This window comes from Salmo trutta, chromosome 19, assembly GCF_901001165.1.
Source record: "Salmo trutta chromosome 19, fSalTru1.1, whole genome shotgun sequence".
Taxonomy (NCBI): Eukaryota; Metazoa; Chordata; class Actinopteri; order Salmoniformes; family Salmonidae; genus Salmo; species Salmo trutta.
In genome coordinates, this window is record NC_042975.1 from 26,956,235 (window position 1) to 26,981,742 (window position 25,508).

Genomic DNA, 25,508 nt, shown 5'->3' on the forward strand with positions numbered 1-25,508 from the left:
GAGGCTGGTGGTAGGAGCCATAGGAGGACGGGCTCATTGTAATGTCTGGAATGGAATCACTGGAATGGAGTCAAACATGTGGTTTCCATATGTTTGATACCGTTCCATCAATTTCATTCCAGCCATTACAATGAGCCTGTCCTCCTATAGCTCCTACCACCAGCCTCCTCTGTTCTCCACAGAATGTCCTCTTTGAGACTGACTCCGCTGTCATGCGACGATGGGGAATCTAGGGGAACCTCCTTGATACGAGGCATCCATAACAATGTCTACTTATTGTGCTTCAAGCTCCTTCCACATGGATGGATGGATTCATTAATGACTTAATGGCACTGTGCTAGCAGGGAGACTAACAAATCCAAAGCACACAAACAGGCCAAGACACAAACCAAATCTAAACATGTCTACATTTAGTGGTTTTATGTGATGTTGACAGTGTTATGGCCCAAAGTTGACCACTTGTTGACCACTTGTCATATCTTGGCCCAGGTCTTCGTATTTACTTTTTTTTCGTGTTACATTTTTGAGTCCCAGTTAGTCTGATTGAGCTTCTCCCACCCTCCTTTTCCCCAGCCATAGTTGTTTCTAAAATGAAAAGCACACACACACACACACAACCCTGCTGTAGATAACCTGCTCAGCTAAGGGAATACAGAGCCCCCCAAACCCCCTGTGCCACAGGAGGGCAATTAATAAGGAAAATAGAAGAACTCAGGTTTGCAAGAAAGAGAGAGAACACCCAGAGAGGATTCACTGGGATCCTTATGGACATTATGTTCATTTTCCAGTGAGAGACGTCTCTGGGAGACTAGAACAATGGAGCTGCCAGCAGTCTTTTACACTTGATAAATACCCTTCAGAGAGAGGTACTAGTTCTCAATCTGAGGTTATGCTGAGTCTCTTTCTCTCTCCCACTGTCCCTCCCTCATCCTGTCTCTGTCGTTCTGTCTCTTCCTCCCTCTGTGCAGTAGTGAAGCCGAGCTGAGCCTCCTCTCTCTCAGTATGACGTCAAAGCAAGGCTCCCCGACCCAGATCTTTCACCTCCACAGACAGCAGCTGCAGTAAGCTGCAGTAAAGCCCTCTATGCTACACTCTTTCTCTCCCAGACTCAAAGCTACGCTATGCATGTCAATACAGATCTACACCATGCAAACAGTAACATCGCCCATGATGATAACGAATGGGGGAAAAGTTTTTGCTATAGACTAGCTGGCACGGGGAGAATAAAAAAAGCTCCTATAGGGCCTCAATTATAAATATGGAATAAACTGTATAAACTGCCTTCAGAAAGTATTCATACCCCTTGACTTATTCATTGCTAGACAGCCATTTTCAAGTCTTGCCATCAATTTTCAAGGCGATTTTAGTCAAAACTGTAACTAGGCCACTCGGGAACATTCAATGTTATCTTGGTAATTAACTCCAGTATATGGCCTTGTATTTTAGGTTATTGTCCTGCTGAAAGGCAAATTTGTCTCCCAGTCTGCTGGAAAGCAGACTGAACCAGGTTTTCCTCTAGGATTTTGCCTCTGGTTAGCTCTATTACGTTTCTTTTTATCCTAAAAACTCCCTTGCCAATGACAAGCATACCATAACATGATGCAGTCACCACCATGCTTTAAAATATGAAGAGTGGTACTCAGTGATGTGTTGTGTTGGATTTGCCCCCAAAATAATGATTTATATTCAGGACATAAAGTTTACTTTAGTGCCTCATTGCAAACAGGATGCATGTTTTGGAAAAATATGTATTCTGTACAGGCTTCCTTCTTTTCACTCTGCCATTTATGTTAGTATTGTGGAGTAGCTATAATGTTGTTGATCCACCCTCAGTTTTCTCCTTTCTCTGTAACTGTTTTAAAGTCACCATTGGCCTCATGGTGAAATCCCTGAGCGGTTTCCTTCCTCTCTGGAAACCGAGTTGGGAAGGGCGTCTGTATCGTTGTAGTGACTGGCTGTATTGATACACCATCCAAAGTGTAATTAATAACTTCACCATGCTCAAAGGGATATTCAATGTGTGTTTTTTTCATCTACCGATAGGTGCACTTCTTTGTGATGCATTGGAAAACCTCCCTGATCTTTGTGGTTGAAAATGTGTTTGAAATTCACTGCTCGGATGAGGGACCTTACAGATAAATGTATGTGTGGGGTACAGAGATGAGGTAGTCATTAACAAATCATGTTAAACACTATTATTGCACACAGTTCATGCTACTTTTTATGTAACTTGTTAAGTAGATGCAAAAGCATAGTTGAAAATATGGAAAGTGGTACTCAGTGATGTGTTGGATATGCCCCAAACATAACGCTTTGTATTCAGGACAGAAAGTTAATTACTTTGCCACATTTTTTGCAGTATTACTAACGTGCTTTGTTGCAAACAGGATGGATGTTTTGGAATATGTTTATTCTGTTCAGGCTTCCTTCTTTTCACTCTGTCATTTAGGTTTGTTTTGTAAAGTAACTACAAAGTTGTTGATCCATCGTCAGTGTTCTCCTATCACAGCCATTAAACTCTAACTGTTTTAAAGTCCCCATTGGCCTCATGGTGAAATCCCTGAGCGGTTTCCTTCCTCTCCGTCAACTCCGTTAGGAAGGACGCCTGTATCTCTATAGTGACTCTGTGTATTGATACACCATCCAAAGCTTAATTAATAGCTTCACTATGCTCAAAATATTCCGTGTCTGATTTTTTTTATCCATCTACCAATCTGTGCCCTTCTTTACGAGGCATTAGAAATGCTCCCTGGTCTTTTTGGTTGAATCTGTGCTTGAAATTCACTACTCGACTGAGGGACCTTGTTAAGCAAATGTTTACTCCTGAACTTATTTAGGCTTGCAATAACAAAGGGGTTGAATACTAATTGGCTCAAGACATTTCAGCTTTTAATTTTGAATTGATTTGTAAACATTTCTAAAAACACAATTCCAATTTCACATTATGGGGTATTGTGTGTAGGCCAGTGACAATCTCAATCCATTTTAAATGCAGGCTGTAACACAACAAAAAGTGGAAAAAGTCAAGGGGTGTGAATACTTTCTGAAGGCACTGTATATAGAAATGACCCAGTAAAGGAGTTGTCAGCCAATAGATGAAAAAAAACTGCAAGATGTGAAGCTCCAACACACTGTATCTGTTGTCGTCACTATGAAAAGCAATGCACGTTGTTAGGTTTGTAAAATAGAATTCACAGAGATAAATGTGTGAAAAGAGCCTCTCTCTCCTCCTCATCCCCATTCCTTCACACTGATCTGACTTCACTGCGTCGCACAAGCAGAGGGCGGACCTTATTGGCTGCTGACAAATGTGCCGGAGTCCCTCAGCCAATGAGGGCTACCCACGTCGGCACACACCCCTCTCAGCAAGGCAGTGACAGAGTATGTGAGCTAGCGAGAGAGAAAGAGTGAGGAAGAAGGACAGAGAATTTCTATGAATGGAAACGCGGAGGAGGTGGACTAGCAAAGATGGCGGCATGGCAGCTTGGGACCGATGAGGCTGTTAGCATCTCTCGCTGTAGCGCTGTCATCCATATAATCACATATAAGGAGACCATGCCTTACCTATGTCATGTATTTTTTTCACACACATAAACACACACACCACTTAACCACAGATCCACCCCACATTCTCTTCCTACACACACAATACTGTACACTCATACCAACGCACACGCCTCCCACCACACAACCTCAGGCCATCTACCCACTCCCTGTCCTCTCCACATTCAGATAGAGTAGTATTTTTTTATGAGCAAGTGGGTCCAACTTGAAAGAGGGTTTATTTGAGAGTTAGATTGTTGGTGAATAAAAGGATACCAGAGAGGAATCAAAAATGTGTTCAGTCAAAATAGATTTTGTACTGTGTTTTAAATTGACTCATCTCAGCACTCAACATTAATGCATTGAATTGTAGTGGTTTCAGAATAATCGTGACTCTTTTGAAAAACACCAGTGGTACAGGAGGCCTTATGTTTATCTCCAACTTGTTGTAAGCATGTGTCATGGGATGACCTCACTGCAGCATGTGTGTGGGTGTCAGGAAAAGCTCTCTGCTTCTCTTGTCCAGCTCTCTACACACACACCACCAACTTTAAACCCCAGAGAATATCCTGCTAACTGCTCTCTAGTAACACAGGAGTTACATAAGCACTGATACTAGCATTGTACGGCGTAAACTGGCTGTGCCAGATGCTTTTTGCCAAACTAGGCTACCTGTACAACTTCGCTCAGACCATTAGAGTCTAGTACACAAGCCATCTTAATTTACAATACAACAAATCTCCTCTGTAGCTCAGTTGGTAGAGCATGGCTCTTACAACGGCAGGATATTTGGGGTTTGATTCCCGGGACCACCCATATGTAAAAAATTGATGCACGCATGACTGTAAGTCGCTTTGGATAAAAGCGTCTGCTAAATGGTATTTATTATTATTATTATTATTATTATTACATTAACCAGCAATTAGTAAAATAATCTGTGCCTGAGTTAATGGGCTGTAGTATCTGGAGTAGAGATAATAACATCTTAGGCTTAAGATCAACTTTGACTCATTCTTAACTTCTCGATCTAAATTAGAATATTGTGCAGTTAAAGATAACCTATGACCTTGCTATCAAATGTTATTAATGTAGCTGCAGTTTCAACATGATCTACATTTCAGAGGATGCTATAAATGTTTTTACTTTGTATGAGTCTATGCCAAAAATATGATAATTGTTACAATTGACCCAATATGTTAAACAGGTATTGTAGCTAGACTGGTTATCACTGCTTACCCGCAATAAGATGGAATGTGAACGTGTATGGCATTTGGCACAAAGAGACATTTAACCTGTTATCTGAGATATGTTAAGTTATCTCCACATGTTAATTTGAGTATTCCTCTTATAGAGTAGCTATGCCGAGTCACTTTGGTTACCCCCGTATACAGTGCTTATCATACAGTTAGGAATTCATCCTCCTTGGATTTCTTCACATTTATTGTTATAAAGTGGGATTCAAATGGATTTAATTGTCATTTTTAGTTAATGATCTACACAAAATACTGTGTAATGTCAAAGTGGAAGAAAAATGCACTCTTTTTTTAATTTAAGGGGAAAAACCAACTAATATATCTGTTCAAAGTTCAAGTTGGTTGTTGATCATTGCTAGACAGCAATTCAAGTCTTGCCGTAGATTTTCAAGCAAATTTAAGTCAAACTTTAACTCGGCCAGTGTTTCCTTGGTAAGCAACTCCAGTGTATATTTGGCCTTGTGTTTTAGGTTATTGTTCTGCTGAAAGGTGAATTTTTTTCCCAGTGACTGGTGGAAAGCAGACTAAACCAAGTTTTCTTCTTTGGATTTTGTGTGCGCTTAGCTTCATTATGTTTTTGTTTTTTTAACTCCCCAGTCCATGATGCAGACACCACCATAGTTGAAAATATGGAAATTGGTACTCAGTGATGTGTTGGATATGCCCCAAACATAACGCTTTGTATTCAGGACATAAACTTAATTCCTTTGCCACATTTTTTGCAGTATTACTTTAGTGCTTTGTTGCAAAACGAATGGATGTTTTGGAATATGTTTATTCTGTACAGGCTTCCTTCTTTTCACTCTGTCATTTAGGTTTGTTTTGTAAAGTAACTACAATGTTGTTGATCCATCGTCAGTGTTCTCCTATCACAGCCATTAAACTCTAACTGTTTTAAAGTCCCCATTGGCCTCATGGTGAAATCCCTGTGCGGTTTCCTTCCTCTACGTCAACTCAGTTAGGAAGGACGCCTGTATCTCTGTAGTGACTCTGTGTATTGATACACCATCCAAAGCTTAATAGCTTCACCATGCTCAAAATATTCCGTGTCTGCTGAACAGAGTAAGTTCGTGCAACTTATGTGATTTGTTAAGCACATTTTGGACTTTAGGCTTGCCGTAGATCAGTGAAAAAAAATCACAATTAAATCCATTTCCATCCCACTTTCTAAATCAACAAAATGTGTAAAGAGCAAAGGTTGGGTGAATACTTATGATAGGCACTGTAAAGGCGTCCACATACTTCCCAGCCGAAACAGTTCGGGAGAGTTCGTGCCTATATTATGACGGCATTGTTTTCAGGTCGCAGTTGTAAATGAGAAATTGTTCTCAATTGGCCTACCTGGTTAAAGAAAGGTGGAAAGAATTATAATTTTTAAAAAAAGTTATGTTTTTGTTTCGGCTGTTCGGGGACACAACTTTTTTTCTGGAGGCAAGCCAAAGTTCAGAGCCGAAGTCTACACCCCTTCGTTGGTGATTGGCCAACAGTATGGATTCTTCAAAGTCTTTGTTGTCATTCAACTACAGACGACTCGTTTTTATGCACATTCTTTCATTTGAAAGACTGCCCTAATCATCTTGGGTAGATGTAAAATTGAGCGACTAAGATCTCCTCGGAAAAAACGTCAAAATTAATGACATATTATCTTAGGTTATTTCTGACTATTTTGAGGAAGTTTATACTGGCTATGGCGTCTCAAAATGGCCAAACAGTACTATTGCCGCTTTTTCCTCATTTTTCAAGAGAAGGTCTTTTAAGGGAGTATGCAGCACACTCGTTCGGTTCGGCTAGGCGCCAGCTGAACTGAAGCATGCTGACACATTAAGACCTGGCCTGGTTACTGGGGTTACCCTTATGAGCAGCCTGTCATTGGACTGTCCTTGTGTGAGAATGTTCCTCATTCCCCTCGCTGCCTGTTGAGCTGCCTGCACTCTTAGAAAAAAAGGTGCTATCTAGAACCTAAAAGGGTTATTTGGCTGTCCCCATAGGATAACCCTTTGAAGAACCCTTTTTGCTTCCAGGTATAACTCTTTTGGGTTCAATGTGGAACCTTTTCCACAGAGGGTTCTGCCTGGAACCAAAAAGGGTTCTCCTATGGGGACAGCTGAAGAACCCTTTTGGAACCCTTTTTTCTAAGAGTGTGCTTCTCCACTTCCTTTGATGAGGGAAGAGCTTATCCCTGCCTCCTCCCTCCCTCCCTCCCTCCTTCCTTTATCCCTTCATCCTCACCCCCTGCTTTGTCTCAGGGGCTATAGTGGTTGCGTATGGCCACCCCCTGCTGCATATGCACACACAATTCCTGTAGCCGTCAGAGGTAGACCGTGGGCACGCCGCCTGCCCGATGAACCACTGTACCTGCTACCGTCAGGCAGTGTTGTCATGGCAACCCCGTCGTCAGCTGTCAACACACTGGGTGCTTCAGGTTACCATGGGTACAGGAGCTCGGAGCCACAATGGTGTATAACCTGCCCAGATTAAGGCAGCACCTGGTCCAAGGTTACATAACGGCAGCATCGCATTAGTGGAAACCAAGACTGATTTCAGGGCAGACTTTCATTGTAGCTAGATATGTTTGAGTCGTGTCAGGGACAATTTTAGCCAACCCTAACTCTTTTCCTAACTTTAACCTAATTCTCCTAACCTGCCACGTCAATTCTCCTAACCTGCTACAAAAGTAACTTCTGCTCTTCAAAACTGTCAGACCCGCCCTGAGAACAGTCTTGGTTTCCCCTAATGCGATACAGCTCAAAGCAGACTTGAAAAGTGTCCATTGCACTGGGCAAAGAAATACTGTAGCTCATTATAGGTCTCCTCTCACACATGGTCAGACACAATTCAAATGTTCACAAAGTTCTCCTAACCTGCTACGAAACATCACTTCTGTTAGTCAAAACTGGCATAACCGCCCTGAGAACAAAATTACCTGTAAATGTCGATCTCGTTTTAATGCGGAACTTCCGCGGTCCGGATTGAATCTAAGCTAAGCTTCAGAGAGTATTCATGGAATTTTAATTTGTATTTTAGATAAGTATTCAACCCCCTAAGTCAATACATGTTAGAATCACATTTGGCAGCAATTACAGCTGTGTCTTTCTGGGTAAGTCTCTAAGAGCTTTGCAAACCTGGATTGTACAATATTTGCCTATTATTCTTTTAAAAATTCTTCAAGCTCTGTGAAGTTGATTGTTGAACATTGGTAGACAGCCATTTTCAAGTCTTGCCATAGATTTTGAAGCCGGTTTCAATACTAACTAGGCCATTCAGGAACATTCAATGTCGTCTTGGTAAGTAACTCCAATGTACAGTGCATTCGGAAAGTATTCAGACCACTTTACTTTTTCTACATTTTACATTACAGCCTTATTCTAAAATGAATTAAAGTGTTTTTTTCCTCATCAATCTATACAAAATACCCCATAATGACAAAGCAAAAACAGGCTTTTAGAAAATTTTGCATATACAAAAAAATAATAAAGAAATATCACATTTACGTAAGTATTCAGACCCTTTACTCAGTACTTTGTTGAAGCCACATTTTTTGCAGTATTACTTTAGTGCCTTTATTACAAACAGGATTCATGTTTTGAAATGTTTTCCTTCTTTTTCTTGCCATAACAAAGGGGTTGAATGCTTATTGCGGGGGGGGGGGGGGTTTACTTGGCTGGAGCGGCAGGTAGCATAGTGGTTAGAGTGTTGGATTAGTAACCAAAAGGTTGCAAGATTGAATCCCTGAGCTGACAAGGTAAAAATCTGTCGTTCTGCCCCTGAACAAGGCAGTTAACCCACTGTTCCTAGGCCATCATTGTAAATAAGAATTTGTTCTTAACTGACTTGCCTAGTTAAATAAAGGTAAAATAAAAAGACATTTCAGCTTTTGATTTTTTATTAATTTGTAAAAATGTCTAAAAACATAATTCCACTTTGACATTATGGGGTATTGTGTGTAGATCAGTGAAACAAAGTAGGCAACTAGGTAGGCAACTAGGTAGGCAACTAGGTAGGCAACTAGATTCAGCCGCAGACCGATGGGTCAGGGGTCGGAACATAGTTATAATTATTTGTTCAATGCAAATTGACCCCAACTAAACCCCAAAAGAGATTGTATTTGAAAATAGCAATAATTTCATACTTTGATTACATTGAGACACGATCACATATGTCTATTTTTTATTTGTGGGAATACTTGGTAAACAGATTTAATAAATTAAACACATTTTTAGCTGAATTCCTGTTGATTTTCATTTTTTTTTAACCAAAACTAAAATCCTTCTAAAAACTGTAGGGGGCCAAAAAAATACAGTGAAATGCTTACTTACAAGCCTTTAACCAACAATGCAGTTTTAAGAAAAAATAAGTGTTAAGAAAGTATTTACTAAATTAACTGAAGTAAACAATAGATACAAATGTAAAAAAGAAGAAAATAGAAAAATAACAAATAATAAAAGAGCAACAATAAAATAACAGTAACGAGGCTGTATACAGAGGCTACCGGTACAGAGTCAATGTGAAGGGGCACAGGTTAGTCGAGGTAATTGAGGTAATATGTACATGTAGGTAGAGGTAAAGTGACTATGCATAGATAATAAACAGAGAGTAGCAGCAGCATAAAAATGGGGGGTAGCCATTTGGTTAGCTGTTCAGGGGTCTTATGGCTTGGAGGTAGAAGCTGTTAAGAAGCTTTTTGGACCTAGACTTGGCGCTCCGGTACCGCTTGCCAAGAGTCTTTGGCAATTTTTAGGGCCTTCCTCTGACACCGCCTGGTGTGGAGGTCTTGGATGGCAGGAAGCTTGGCCCCAGTAATGTACTGGGCCATACGCACTACCCACTGTAGTGCCTTGCGGTCGGAGGCAGTTTCCATACCAGGGAGTGATGCAACCAGTCAGGATGCTCTCGATGGTTCAACTTTTTGAGGATATGAGGACCCATGCCACATCTTTACAGTCTCCTGAGGGGGAATAGGCATTGTCATGCACTCTTCATTGTCTTGGTGTGTTTGGACCATGACAGTTTGTTGGTGATGTGGAAACCAAGGAACTTGAAGCGCTCAACCTGCTCCACTACAGCCCCGTCAGTGAGAATGGGGGCGTGCTCTGCCCTCCTTTTCCTGTAGTCCACAATCAATTGCATGGTTTTGAATTGCAAATAAAAAAATGACTGGTCACCAAGCCACAGTTCCAGCGAGGAGGTCTGAGCGCAATATTAGCTTCATGGGTCGTTCTACGAAATGAGTGCCTTTTGATATTTTAACTAGAAATTTGTATTTTTTCTTATTTATTTTTCTTATATATATTTTATTTTTATTATTCTTCGGGGGACAAATAACTTTTAGTGTGTTTACAACTTGTTTTGCTACATTTTACATATACAGTTGAAGTCGGAAGTTTACATACACTTAGTTAAAGCTTGACCCCGAACATACTTCCAAAGTTGTGGCAAAATGGCTTAAGTCATTAAATCTCGCTTTTCAACCACTCCACAAATGTATTGTTAACAAACTATAGTTTTGGCAAGTTGGTTAGGACATCTACTTTGCATGACACAAGTCATTTTTCCAACAATTGTTTACAGACAGAGTATTTCACTTATAATTTACTGTTTCACAATTCCAGTGGGTCAGAAGTTTACATACACTAAGTTGACTGTGCCTTTAAACAACTTGGAAAATTTCAGAATATGATGTCATGGCTTTAGAAGCTTCTGATAGGCTAATTGACATTATTTGAGTCAATTGGAGGTGTACCTGTGAAAGTATGTCAAGGCCTACCTTCAAACTCAGTGCCTCTTTACTTAACATCATGGGAAAATCAAAAGCAATCAGCTAAGACCTACCGCTCAGGATGGAGACGCGTTCTGTCTCCTAGAGATGAACGTACTTTGGTGTGAAGAGTTCAAATCAATCCCAGAACAACAGAAAGGATCTTGTGAAGATGCTGGAGGAAACAGGTACAAAAAGTATCTATATCCACAGTAAAACGAGTCCAATATCGAAATAACCTGAAAGGCTGCTCAGCAAGGAAGAAGCCACTGCTCGAAAACCGCCATAGAAAAAGCCGAACTACAGTTTGCAACTGCACATGGGGGCAAAGATTGTACTTTTTGGAGAAATGTCCTCTGGTCTGGTGAAACAAAAATAGAACTGTTTGGCCATAATGACCATCGTTATGTTTGGAGGAAGAAAGGGGGATGCTTGCAAGGCGAAGAACACCATCCCAACCATGAAGCACGGGGGTGGCAGCATCATGTTGTGGGGAGCTTTGCTGCAGGAGGGACTGGTGCACTTCACAAAATAGATGGCTTCATGAGGATGGAAAATTATGTGGCTATATTGAAGCAACATCTCAAGACATCAGTCAGGAAGTTAAAGCTTGGTCGCAAATGGGTCTTCCAAATGGACAATGACCCCAAACATACTTCCAAATTTGTGGCAAAATGGCTTAAGGACAACAAAGTAAAGGTATTGGAGTGGCCATCACAAAGCCCTGACCGCAATCCCATAGAAAAGTTGTGGGCAGAACTGAAAAAGTGTATGCGAGCAAGGAGGCCTACAAACTTGACTCAGTTACACCAGCTCTGTCAGGAGGAATGGGCCAAAATTCACCCAACTTATTGTGGGAAGCTTGTGGAAGGCTACCCAAAACGTTTGACCCAAGTTAAACAATTTAAAGGCAATGCTACCAAATACTAATTGAGTGTATGTAAACTTCTGACCCAAAGGGAATGTGTTGAAAGAAATAAAAGCTGAAATAAATCCTTCAGACTACTATTATTCTGACATTTCACATTCTTAAAATAAAGTGGTGATCCTAACTGACCGAAGACAGGGAATTTTTACTAGGATTAAATGTCAGGAATTGTGAAAAACTGAGTTTAAATGTATTTGGCTAAGGTGTATGTAAACTTCCATCTTCAACTGTACATTTTACATATACATTTTGCATACACATTTTACATACATGGTACTTTTATATAAAGTAGTCACATAACAATAATACTTTACCAAACATACGTAAACTCTTTAAACCCAACCCTCAGCCACTCTCAGCCCATCCCACCTATCACCATGGACCACCCTCATTTGGTTTCCATGTGCCATATATTTTTCAGTTGTGCTGTGATGTTTTACATATTTTTTTTTACCTTTCTAACCGTATAGTTTCCACAGATTGTGAGCTAAAGATGAAAACCTTTCCTACGAGTATTATTATATTATTTATTGACTAAGTATGGCTTTCGAAATCGCCCAACACTGCTATTTGTAAGGTTAATTTTAATTGCATGTTGTGATTTTTTTTAACCATTCCTGAACCTGTGACAAGAAACAAGCTAAATAGGAGCAATACCTGAATAAATTATGTTTTGATTCTGTCTCTTCGTAGCAAAATCTACAGAGCTGAGATTGTTGTATGCCCCATATATATAGCATTCTGTTGGTGGCAAGAATTTTATACACTGCTCAAAAGAATAAAGGGAACACTGTAAACAACACAATGTAACTCCAAGTCAATCCCACTTCTGCGAAATCAAACTGTCCACTTAGGAAGCAACACTGATTGACAATAAATGTCACATGCTGTTGTGCAAATGGAATAGACAACAGGTGGAAATTATAGGCAATTAGCAAGACACCCCCAATAGAGGAGTGGTTCTGCAGGTGGGGACCCCAGACCACTTCTCAGTACCTATGCTTCCTGGCTGATGTTTTGGTCACTTTTGAATGCTGGCGGTGCTTTCACTCTAGTGGTAGCATGAGACGGAGTCTACAACCCACACATGTGGCTCAGGTAGTGCAGCTCATTCAGGATGGCACATCAATGCGAGCTGTGGCAAGAAGGTTTGCTGTGTCTGTCAGCGTAGTGTCCAGAGCATGGAGGCGCTACCAGGAGACAGGCCAGTACATCAGGAGACGTGGAGGAGGCCGTAGGAGGGCAAAACCTGTCTGATCAGGATGAACAATATCTGGTAAAAAAAATGTATTTGATGTGCTATGCACATACATGTTCGCCTCACAACATTGAAGTGTTAGAGGCCTCCAGTTTTTAAAATGGACTGGATCATTATACTTACCACCAGGGTCCTGTTTTAGTAGTAATGAAATCAGACCTTTTTGTTGAGTACCTGAAAGTCTACCATTTGAATAAGAGGAATTAGAACATGCTAATAATGCATCTTTGAGTACATCAAAAAAGGTCTGATGTACCTCTACTGGTATACCATCAAGCCCTGGTGTTTTTCCAGACTGAAAATATTTTATTGCCGCAAAACGTTCCTCTTCTGTAAGTTGGCCTTCACACAGGTCTTTCTGTAAATTTGTTAATTTTACATTATTATTATTATTATTATTAGGAAATAAATCCTTACAGTTAACCTCATTCAGTGGAAATGGAGGAGACTACATAATCATGGATAACTCCATCATTTGTAATGAGTTTCAGTAAAAAGAAATTGGTAGAATTTCTATGTTGAAGATTTTCCATCCATTTCGCTTTATTTTTGTAATATATTACACTTGATCGTTCTTGAATAAGTACCTCCATTTCTTTTTGTTTTTCCTCTAACCTATGTTGTGCCTCTATAGTACAGTTTCCATTACCATCTACCTGCTCTGTTACTTCCTCTATTTCCTTTATTAGTCTAATCTCTTTTCACCAAAACTGCTTTTGTTTTAATGATGAGTATTGTATTAAATGGCCTCTAAAAGTACATTTGAAAGTGTTCCATACAATAAGGGGATCTGCTGTACCTATGTTGTGCAATTTTGTTTTATATATTAAATGTAGTACACGTTAATATAAACCACATGGAACATTTAAAACATCTGGTTTTGACAGGTGCATACTCTGTGACTTCTAGGAAGATGTTAACCCACTTAACCCCAACACTTCTCCAAGTTTTCACATTATTATTTATTTATTATGATTAATGATTCATTTTAAGGTAAAAAAAAAAAAACACTAAAAACCTGTCCCTCATTTTAAGGTCAACCCTGTTACGTGAACTGAATTCTTATTTTAATATGGTGAAACTATTCCTTTTAAAAACAAAACATTCGAAAGGAACTTTGAACATCTAATAGTCAAATCTACTATTTTTGGCAATTTTCTGGTGTTTTTTGGTGGAAACCTGAGCAGGTCGAGCATAACACGTCAACACCGTTACCAATTGACAGACATCTTTGCACAGGGCGAGTATTTGTCAGACACTTCTCATCTGATTTGTTGCTTTTCTTTTCTTTTTTGGGTTGAGTGGACCAGGACCATTGGAACAACAGAAAGAGGACATACTGTATCTTTTTTGGGTTGAGTGGACCAGGACCATTGGAACAACAGAAAGAGGACATACTGTATCTTGCAGTCAAGTTTGCATTAGGAGCTTCTAAATGAATGTGGTATTTCACATTTCAAGTAGTTTCTTTTGTCTTTTATTGTTTTCTCATCAGTCAAGTAAGGATTTCGGAAGGGTTGTATACAGTCTTTACAAAGCATTGTACTTTTAGCAGTGATAGTCAATATAACAACACTTCAAATGGGATTTTTCCACTAGGTCTCTGAGCCAAGTTGCTATGGGGACTAGCCCTAATGTGACACTTGTGGTATAGTAATCACTTAAGGACTAGGTCAAGGGCCTCATTAATATTTTTATTGCAATATAAGATTGAATTTAAACTGTTTGACATTGCGTTTTTAATCAATCCAGGGGCTTCACCTTTGTTAGCTCACCATGAAAGGGCTATTGTATGGAACTAGATTTTCCCCTATGTAAACATGTTAAATCTCCCGTGGTATCTACTGTTGATACAATGGAACAACATGAGAGCTCTGCCAGGCTCAAGTGCGAGGACTAGATTTCATAATACACTCAACGCTTGGTAGAGTGCCTATACACAACTAAAAGAGCCATAATGGAATGGTGGCAGAACAATGCTCAGGATCCCCCACAAGTGTTAGGAAACTCCCCCATTTTGGATCCCAAAGGGTGGCTGGTTCACTCATCCCTCAGAAAACATTGGTTACGAAACAAGCATTTGTTTCATTATGTCAACTTTTCTCCTCCGCTGAACTGATTAATGACTGAGCGAAAAGCCTAGGCGGCCAAACTGATAGTAATTACATGAGAGCCGTTGATTGTGACAGTGTTCAGTCAGTGGAGCAATTGGAACGTGGAGAATTAACAGGCCTGTTTCAGGCCAAAGTACAGCCAGACAGATTTCCACTCTGGGATTGGTTAAAGCTGGTCAATAGAGGGAATTACATCAGACAGTCAAATTAATTGAGAGCTGATCATTGAGGACTGTAGGACCATAGGCTGGTCTCATTGGAGTACGATAGCTCAAGGAAGCTTGATGGGGACATTACAGCCATAACCTACCACTCTCTCTCTCTCTGATTCAGTCTCTCTCAATCTCTATGGTATATGACTGTTATATCTGGTTGCTATAATCACCCTATACCTTCTTCCCTCTATTCCTCCCACGCTTTGATCTCTCTTCCTTCCTGTTATAACTCCTCCATTTTCCTTTTTTTTCTCTCCTACAGTAACTGCCCCTTCTCCCTGGCGGCTGCCCTGGCACGGGCTACAGTAGACAGTGTTCTGCAGAGTGACCTCTCCATCTACCACGTCCAGAAGACTGTTGAGGATGGAGTAGACCCTTTCCCCCGTGAGTCCCCTGTCAGCCCACGCCTGACATGCATAATCAGGTCATGTACTGACCTAGCTAGGCTACTGTATGGACACAGTTACTTTTTATACAATATATTAGCTTAAATTCAAAGCCTTTGTCAGTTTAGGTGTTGTTTCAATCAACACCATGGACAAATGAGAAACATCACCATTTGTATACTCAGCTAATACTTAGAATTAAAACAGTTGCTCTTCCTGGCTCACTTTTTTCATACCACAGTTTGATGTCATCCACTGTCACTTAGAATTCCATTCACTTTGTTAGTGACAAAATAAAGCACTCTGTGGAGCGAACAAGCGAGAGCAGAGGTCTTTTAGAAGAGATGAAAACAGCAGTCTAAATAACCCTGCAACACTCCTTTAAGATCTGTGTTTTTGCCAGGGAGAGAGAGAGAGAGGCTGAAAGAGAATGCAGGTGATATATATATATATATACAGTTGAAGTCAGAAGTTTACATATACCTTAGCCAAATAAATTTAAACTCAGTTTTTCACAATTCCTGACATTTAATCCTAGTAAAAATTCCCTGTCTTAGGTCAGTTAGGATCACCACTTTATTTTAAGAATGTAAAATGTCAGAATAATAGTAGAAAGAATGATTTATTTCAGCTTTTATTTCTTTCATCACATTCCCAGTGGGTCAGAAGTTTATATACACTCAATTAGTATTTGGTAGCATTGCCTTTACATTGTTTAACTTGAGTCAAACTTTTCGGGTAGACTTCCACAACCTTCCCACAATAAGTTGAGTGAATTTTGTCCCATTCCTCCTGACAGAGCTGGTGTAACTGAGTCAGGTTTGTAGGCCTCCTTGCTCGCACATGCTTTTTCAGTTCTGCCCACAAATTTTCTATAGGATTGAGGTCAGGGCTTTGTGATGGCCACTCCAATACCTTGACTTTGTTGTCCTTAAGCCAATTTTGCCACATCTTTGGAAGTATGCTTGGGGTCATTGTCCATTTGGAAGACCCATTTGCGACCAAGCTTTAACTTCCTGACTGATGTCTTGAGATGTTGCTTCAATATATCCAGATAATTTTCCTGCCTCATGATGCCAAAAAAAAAAAAAAAATTCTCCAGCTGTGATCCTTGGAGATTTTTTGGCCACTCAAACCATCCTCCTCACTGTGCATGGGGTCAATGTAGACACACGTCCTCTTCCAGGCTGATTGTTAACATCTCCAGTTACTTTAAACTTCTGGAAATGGGCATTTTCAACCATTGAGCTATTTTCTTATAGCCATTTTTGTCACACATAATTACTGTATTCTTGGGTCTTTCCCATAGTGATGGATGACTATGGGAACTTGGCCTGTGTGTCACCTCATATTTATACCCCAGTGAAATAGGAAGTCATGGCTTACCACTTAAGTGTTCCTAGTCACTCAGGTGAATTTAAAAACGTTAAATATTAATGGGAATATACTTAAGTTAGATTTTACTCATAAGAATTTCTAGGGGTGCCAATAATTGTGACACATATGTTCATAGAAAAATATTTTTCACATTTATTTTTTTCAATCATTTTACTTCAATTAAAGGTTTGATTTTTGTGAATAATTTTAATGAAATACCAAGAGGATAAACAGCAAAGAGTTTTATTTTCACAGCCCATTTTGCTCATATTTGCCAAGGTTGCCAATATTAGTGGAGGGCACTGTATATATGATTTTGGCTCAAGTAATTTGTGTGACGAGGTTGCTGTCTTGGGACGGAGGGTGGGTTGGTGAAAGCCATAATGAGAGTGGGTAAGAGGTGGTAAGAATGGAGGATACCAGTCAGCCTGGCCGTTTAGCCCCAAGGCAGAGGAGACACACACAGACAAACACACACACGCAGAGCTCATACTGCTCCCTGACAGGGTTCTGGGATTGGAGGTTAAATTTAACTACAGAGCCTGGGGAGCTAGGGAGAGGAGAAGAGGAATGGAGAGAAAGGGAAGAAAGGAGTGTGAGGAGTGGAGGGTGGAAAGAACAAGTCCTTAGTTCCACTAAGTGGAGCAGAGAATTCATTCAACATGACGTCGTCCAGATATCCATTGCAGGGGGCTATGGAATCTTAAGGCTCTTACGATGAATCTATAGGACTCTATAGGAAGCATCAGATCTTCTCAAGACGAGTCAGTTCCCCTACTATCCTGTAAGTTACTAATGAACAATTAACCCTTTGCAACAAAGAGCCCGTCCTCCCCAATTAAGGTGCCACCAACCTACTGTGATGGGAACATCCCACATTAAGACGTTTTAAAACATACAGAAATAACAAATATCCACATTGAAGCTGAACTGAATGTTTGACGAGTTCCGTTCAAATGCGGCAGATACAGTAGCTTAGCGTTTACTGCAATGGCTCAGTAGCCGAAAGGTCGCTGGGTGGAATAAGCGAGCCGACAAGGTAAACAATCTGTCGATGTGCCTTGAGCAAGGTACTTAACCCTAATTTGCTCCAGGGGCATCGTACTACTATGGCTGACCCTGTAAAACAACACATTTAACTATATACAGTACCAGTCAAAAGTTTGGACACAACTTGTAGAATAATAGTGAAGACATCACAACTATGAAATAACACATATGGAATCATGTAGTAGCCAAAAAAGTGTCAAACAAATTATTCAAAGCAGCCAACTTTTGCCTTGGTGACAGCTTTGCACACTCTTGACATTCTCTCAACCAGCTTCATGAGGTAGTCACCTGGAATGCTTTTCCAACAGCCTTGAAGGAGTTCCCACTTATGCTGAGCACTTGTTGGCTGATTTTCCTTCATGCTGTGGTCCAACTCATCCCAAACCATCTCAATTGGGTTGAGGTCGGGTGATTGTGGAGGCCATGTCATCTGATGCAACACCATCACTCTTCTTGGTCAAATAGCCCTTACACAGCCTGGAGATGTGTTTTGAGTCATTGTCCTGTTGAAAAACAAATGATAGTCCCAGATGGGATGGCGTATTGCTGCAGAATGCTGTGGTAGCCATGCTGGTTAAGTGTGCCTTGAATTCAAAATAAATCACTGACAGTGTCACCAGCAAAGCAGCCCCATACCATCACACCTCCTCCTCCATGCTTCACGGTGGGAACCACACATGCAGAGATCATCCGTTCACCTACTCTGCGTCTCACAAAGACACGGCGGCTGGAACCAAAAATCGCACATTTGGACTCATCAGACCAAAGGACAGATTTCCACCAGTCTAATGTCCATTCCTCATGTTTCTTGGCCCAAGCAAGTCTCTTCTTCTCATTGGTGTCCTTTAGTAGTGGTTCCTTTGCAGCAATTCAACCATAAAGGCCTAATTCACACAGTCTCCTTTGAACAGTTGATGTTGAGATGTATCTGTTACTTGAACTCAGTGAAGCATTTATTTGGGCTGCAATCTGAGGTGCTGTTAACTCTAATGAGTTATCCTCTGCAGCAGAGGTAACTCTGGGTCTTCCTTTCCTGTAGCGGTCCTCACGAGAGCCAGTTTCATCATAGTGCTTTATGATTTTTGCGACTGCACTTGAAGAATTTTTAGAAGTTCTTTCAATTTTCCAGATTGACTGACCTTCATGTCTTAAAGTAATGATGGATTGTCGTTTCTCTTTTCTTATTTAAGCTGTTCTTGCCATAATATGGACTTGGTTTTTTACCAAATAGGGCCATCTTCTGTGTACCACCCCTACTTTGTCACAACACTTTAAGATGGAAATAAATTCCACAAATTAACTTTAACAAGGCACACCTGTTAATTGAAATGCATTCCAGGTGACTACCTCATGAAACTGGTTGAGAAAATGCAAAGAGTGTGCAAAGCTGTCATCAAGGCAAAGGGTGGCTACTTTGAAGAATATAAAATATATTTTGATTTGTTTAACACTTTTTTGGTTACTACATGATTCCATGTGTGTTATTTCATAGTTTTGATGTCTTCACTTTTATTCTACAATGTAGAAAATAGTACACATAAAGAAAAACCTTTGAATGAGTAGGTGTGTCCAAACTTTTGACTGGTACTATATAAACTCAGCAAATAAAGAAACGTCCCTTTTTCAGGACCCTGTCTTCCAAAGATAATTAGTAAAAATCCAAATAACTTCATAGATCTTCATTGTAAAGGGTTTAAACACTGTTTCCCATGCTTGTTCAATGAACCATAAACAATTAATGAACATGCACCTGTGGAACGGTCATTAAGATACTAACAGCTTACAGACAGTAGGCAATTAAGGTCACAGTGATGAAAACTTAGGACACTAAAGAGGCCTTTCTACTGACTCTGAAAAACACCAAAAGAAAGATGTCCAGGGTCCCTGCTCATCTGCGTGAACATGCCTTAGGCATGCTGCAAGGAGGCATGAGGACTGCAGATTTGGCCAGGGCAATAAATTGCAATGTCTGTACTGTGAGACACCTAACACAGCGCTACAGGGAGACAGGACAGACAGTTGATCGTCCTCGCAGTGGCAGACCACGTGTAACAACACCTGCACAGGATCGGTACATCAGAACATCACACCTGATGGACAGGTACAGGATGGCAACAACTGCCCGAGTTACACCAGGAACTCACAATCCCTCCATCAGTGCTCAGACTGTTCGCAATAGGCTGAGAGAGGCTGGACTGAGGGCTTGTAGGCCTGTTGTAAGGCAGGTCCTCACCAGACATCACCGGCAACAATGTTGCCTATGGGCGCAAACCCACCGTCGCTGGACCAGACAGGACTGGCAAAAAGTGCTCTTCACTAACGAGTCGCGGTTTTGTCTCACCAGGGGTGATGGTCGGATTTGCGTTTATCGTTGAAGGAATGAGCGTTACACCGAGGCCTGTACACAGGAGCGGGATCGATTTGGAGGTGGAGGGTCCGTCATGGTCTGGGGCGGTGTGTCACAGCATCATCGGACTGAGCTTGTTGTCATTGCAGGCAATCTCATCGCTGTGCGTTACAGGGAAGACATCCTCCTCCCTCATGTGGTACCCTTCCGGCAGGTTCATCCTGACATGACCCTCCAGCATGACAATGCCACCAGCCATACTGCTCGTTCTGTGTGTGATTTCCTGCAAGACAGGAAAGTCAGTGTTCTGCCATGGCCAGTGAAGAGCCCAGATCTCAATCCCATTGAGCACCTCTGGGATCTGTTGGATCGGAGGGTGAGGGTGCCTTGGTGGAAAAGTGGGGTAACATCTCACAGCAAGAACTGACAAATCTGGTGCAGTCCATGAGGAGGAGATGCAGCTGGTGGCCACACCAGATACTAACTGTTACTTTTGATTTTGACACCCCCCTTTGTTCAGGGACACATTATTCAATTTCTGTTAGTCACATGTCTGTGGAACTTGTTCAGTTTATGTCTCAGTTGTTGAATCTTGTTATGTTCATACAAATATTTACACATGTTACGTTTGCTGAAAATAAATGCAGTTGACAGTGAGAGGACGTTTATTTTTTTGCTGAGTTTATATATGTACTTTATTTACACTGAGTGTACAAAACATTAAGAACACCTTCCTAATATTGAGTTGCACCCCCTTTTGCTCTCAGAACAGCCTCAATTCATCCGGGCATGGACTCTACATGGTGTCAAAAGCGTTCCATATTGACTCCGTTGCTTACCACAGTTGTGTCAAGTTGGCTGGATGTCCTTTGGGTGGTGGACCATTCTTCATACACACGGGAAACTGTTTAGTGTGAAAAACTCAGCAGCATTACATTTAAGAATATAATCATAGTGTTACTCCTCACAGGCAAACAAAAGACAGGGGTTAGCCAGGGGAGAGAGACATGAGAGGGTAGGTGTGCAGACAATAGGTGACCTATTCCCATGAAATCTGGTAGGAGTGCAGTCTGCAGCACACAGACGGAGACAGCGTGGAAGAGAAAATGTCAGCCGTCCCCTCCGGGAGACCCAGCCGGAGAGATCACTTCTCATGACATCCTCTTTTCCCCTCCTTCCTCCATCTCTCTGTCCTTTTCCCCAGCCCCCAACCCATTTGCCAGATGGCCTCTCTTGCCCACTTGTCCTTAATTCCACTGGAACCATCTTCTCTCTTCCATTGAGCTGTTTCCCCTTGTATTCCCCGTGTAAGGCCCTAATGTTAGCTTACATGAGTGGCTTTGGGTTGGTTCAAGTGTGACAGATCTCAAGTATGGAAAACAGGGGTTCCCAGACTAACGGGTCATTTGGGACTGAATGCACACAAGTGTGTGTGTGTGTGCGTGTGTGTGTGAGAGAGGACACACATTCGGGCATAGGAGCACATTGCCGTGCCTTTCTTTGATTACTTGTGTGTGGTTGCATGTCAGACAACAGGTCTCACATTCAGGTAGCCTAGTAGCAGGTGGCCTAGTGGTTAGAGCTTTGGACCAGTAACCAAAAGGTTGCTGGATCGAATCCCCGAGCTGACAAGGTAAAAATGTGTTGTCTTGCCCCTGAACAAGGCAGTTAACCCATTGTTCCTAGGCCATCATTGTAAATAACAATTAGTTCTTAACTGACTTGCCTAGTTAAATAAAAACATGCATGTATATTATTCAGCACATTCTTTTCATGTGACTATATGCATCTGTATGCCATTCTTTTCACCAGTGCACCAATGCATCCATGTATAGTGTGTAATGTATAGTGTGTAGTGTGTAATGTATAGTGTGTAGTGTACTGTATGTGTATGAGCCTGTGGTTTGATCACATGCCGTTTGTGTGTTTGTTCATGCGTGTGTCGTCTTTTAGAGATTGAGTCGGTGGCATTTGCCAGGCTCATTTTCAACAAACTGTGTGAAACATGCTGCCTGTGGCTGAAAGACTTCCCTTACCGCCGCCGGCCTCAGCCCTACTACGAGACCTCCATCCACGCCATCAAAAACATGCGCCGCAAGATGGAGGACAAACATATCGTCATCCCCGACTTCAACACTCTCTTCAACATACAGGTAAGCATGAACAGAGTAGTCATTAACCACAGGTCTAGGATCAGTTCAACATAGAGGTAAGCATGAACATAGTAGTCATTAACCACAGGTCTAGGATCAGTTCAACATACAGGTAAGCATGAACATAGTAGTCATTAACCACAGGTCTAGGATCAGTTCAACATACAGGTAAGCATGAACATAGTAGTCATTAACCACAGGTCTAGGATCAGTTCAACATACAGGTAAGCATGAACATAGTAGTCATTAACCACAGGTCTAGGATCAGTTCAACATACAGGTAAGCATGAACATAGTAGTCATTAACCACAGGTCTAGGATCAGTTCAACATACAGGTAAGCATGAACATAGTAGTCATTAACCACAGGTCTAGGATCAGTTCAACATACAGGTAAGCATGAACATAGTAGTCATTAACCACAGGTCTAGGATCAGTTCAACATAGAGGTAAGCATGAACATAGTAGTCCTTAACCACAGGTCTAGGATCAGTTCACTCTAGCATGGTTAATGAGGATAGAAGATTTCAACCACAGATCTAGGACCAGATTACCCTTCAGTTCTAACCATAACCATTAGGGGGATGTGGATTAAACTCTTTAAATGAAATGACCATTGAAGTGGTGTTTCTGGTTAAGCATAAGAAGAAAGGGTGGGAAAGGAGGGCTCTAGTACTACTATAGTCCTGCCCTATGGCTTCTCCCTAGTGGCCTTAAAAGTGCTTACTCTAAAAGAGCTCTCTGGAAACCCCAAGACACACGGCATATGAGCACAAAATCAATACATTGTTCTTGGCCTCACTCATAAGATTACCCTCCTATCAAAGATGGACTTCAGGATTTATGTCCTTGTTTGAATGTTTCTTGGCAACGTTTGTCCTAAAACTTGATGCAAGAACAATAATACACAGTATCACCATGTGATATAGCGCATTTCAATTCAGGAAATAACCGGACATTTCTATTCCAAATTCTTCTCTTCAAAATCATTGTCCACTGGCTAAAAAGAGACTACTTCATTCTTCTGTGTATATCAGCTAATTAAGAGACTAAGTGGGATAACCCAGTGTGTAAACCCAGTAGGCTAGTCCGGTGGGCTAATCCAGATGCCCTGCAGGGAAGCTACCATCTCACTTCACTATAGGGAAAAGATCAATAAAACTCCACTATCCAACTTATTCCCAATACAGCCCCAATGAGAGCAGTAAATAATAACACATTAGGTGGCTGCAGTGAATTAAATGCTTCTAATAGCATTATTGGCCATAGTGCTCTAAATGAAGCAGAACAACACACCTTAACACCCCACACACACACACACACACACACACACACACACACACACACACACACACACACACACACACACACACACACACACACACACACACACACACACACACACACACACACACACACACACACACACACACACACACACACACACACACACACACACACACACACCAGGCTGATAATAGTATGTTTTCTGAGCCACACAGAGTCAATCAGATCTGTCATTGAAATCCTATCCTTATTGGTTTGCCAGTCATCCCAAATGATTATGGACACTTCCCTCACATCCCTTCTGAACCAACCGACCAATGAGACATCCCAGACAGGCAGACGCACCAGCTCAAAGATCCTCATATAATGACATAATTATTCCGTTGGATCAAATGTTTATCCATTCTATTAAGCGTGCTAGTGGTGGGTAACCCGGCTAATTGGCATTAAACCCCAGTTAATTAAAGCAGATGGATGAGTGGAGACACAAACCGGTTATATTTGGATTTGCATATTCACGACGAGGCACTACACATGCCATTCATGGAAAACGCACAACATCATGAGAGTGACACACAACTATGCTGTATACGCAATGGTCATTTAGAATTTACTATGACCAGTTAAGTTTGTTTATGGAACCTTGTTGTAAAGATGATTGAGATTGGACAGATGAATGCTTTGCATTGCTTCATACTCTGATGTTTACAAAGCATGAGAGTCACTATACATGAATCACCATCATGTTAGAACAAGTGATGACTCCAATGAAGGGAAGAAATATTGAAGCTATATGACATTGCAGGTCATACTATTTTAACCTTTGACCTGTGTGTTTGTGTTTTCAGGACCAGGAGGAGCAGGCCTTCTTCGCCGTGTTCGATGGCCACGGGGGCGTGGACGCTGCCATCTACGCCGCCAACCACCTCCACGTCAACATGGTGCACCAGGAGTGCTTCAGCCAGGATCCAGGGGAGGCCCTTTGTCGCGCCTTCAGAGTCACCGACGAACGCTTCATTCGGAAAGCAAAAATGGAGGTAAGGGCTCAAACATTGGCCACATTAATCTTGAAGGTTTAACTTCAATACTACTGGTATTGTAGAACTGCAGAGAGGCAGGTTAGTTCAAATGTCTAAGCATTTGTTATTACTGTTCAGAATTTGCTTCTAATAGATGTAACATTTCTGTGAATCATAGTAAACAGTGATTACTGTACACATGTTTTTGTGTGTGTGTGTGTGTGTGTGTGTGTGTGTGTGTGTGTGTGTGTGTGTGTGTGTGTGTGTGTGTGTGTGTGTGTGTGTGTGTGTGTGTGTGTGTGTGTGTGTGTGTGTGTGTGTGTGTGTGTGACAGAACCTGCGCTGCGGAACCACAGGGGTGGTGACCTTCCTGAGGGGGCGGACCCTGTACGTGGCCTGGCTGGGGGACTCTCAGGTCATGCTGGTCAAGAAGGGCCAGGCTGTGGAACTGATGAAGCCTCACAAGCCTGACAGAGAGGTAATGCACACAGACACACACGCAAAACACACTCACTTAATCACTGTTCACTTCACACACAGGCGCTAACATAACTTGAGCAGAGATGTCTGTCACATATCCAAGCACATACCGTTAATACCATCTTTCTCACTCCCTCTACAGGATGAGAAGCAGCGTATTGAAGCTCTGGGAGGCTGTGTCATCTGGTTCGGCACATGGAGGGTTAATGGCAGCCTGTCCGTATCCAGAGCCATAGGTACACCAACAATCACCCTATGCCTTATACAAATACCATATATAGTACAATATACAGACTGCAGCTGCTGTACCATGCCTGTTGCTGAGTCCCCCCTGGACTTCCTCT

General features: G+C 41.4%; 1 protein-coding gene across 1 annotated transcript in view; it reads left to right on the forward strand.

Moving 5' to 3' along the window:
- LOC115154262 (protein phosphatase 1E) overlaps nt 1–25,508 on the forward strand; it is a 90,692-nt gene that overhangs the window by 59,219 nt on the left and 5,965 nt on the right. The window contains exons 2-6 of the mRNA XM_029700301.1: nt 15,329–15,450; nt 22,180–22,379; nt 24,514–24,702; nt 25,019–25,162; nt 25,307–25,400. Coding sequence (XP_029556161.1) covers nt 15,329–15,450; nt 22,180–22,379; nt 24,514–24,702; nt 25,019–25,162; nt 25,307–25,400 — 749 coding nt within the window. The remainder of the gene's footprint in view (nt 1–15,328; nt 15,451–22,179; nt 22,380–24,513; nt 24,703–25,018; nt 25,163–25,306; nt 25,401–25,508) is intronic.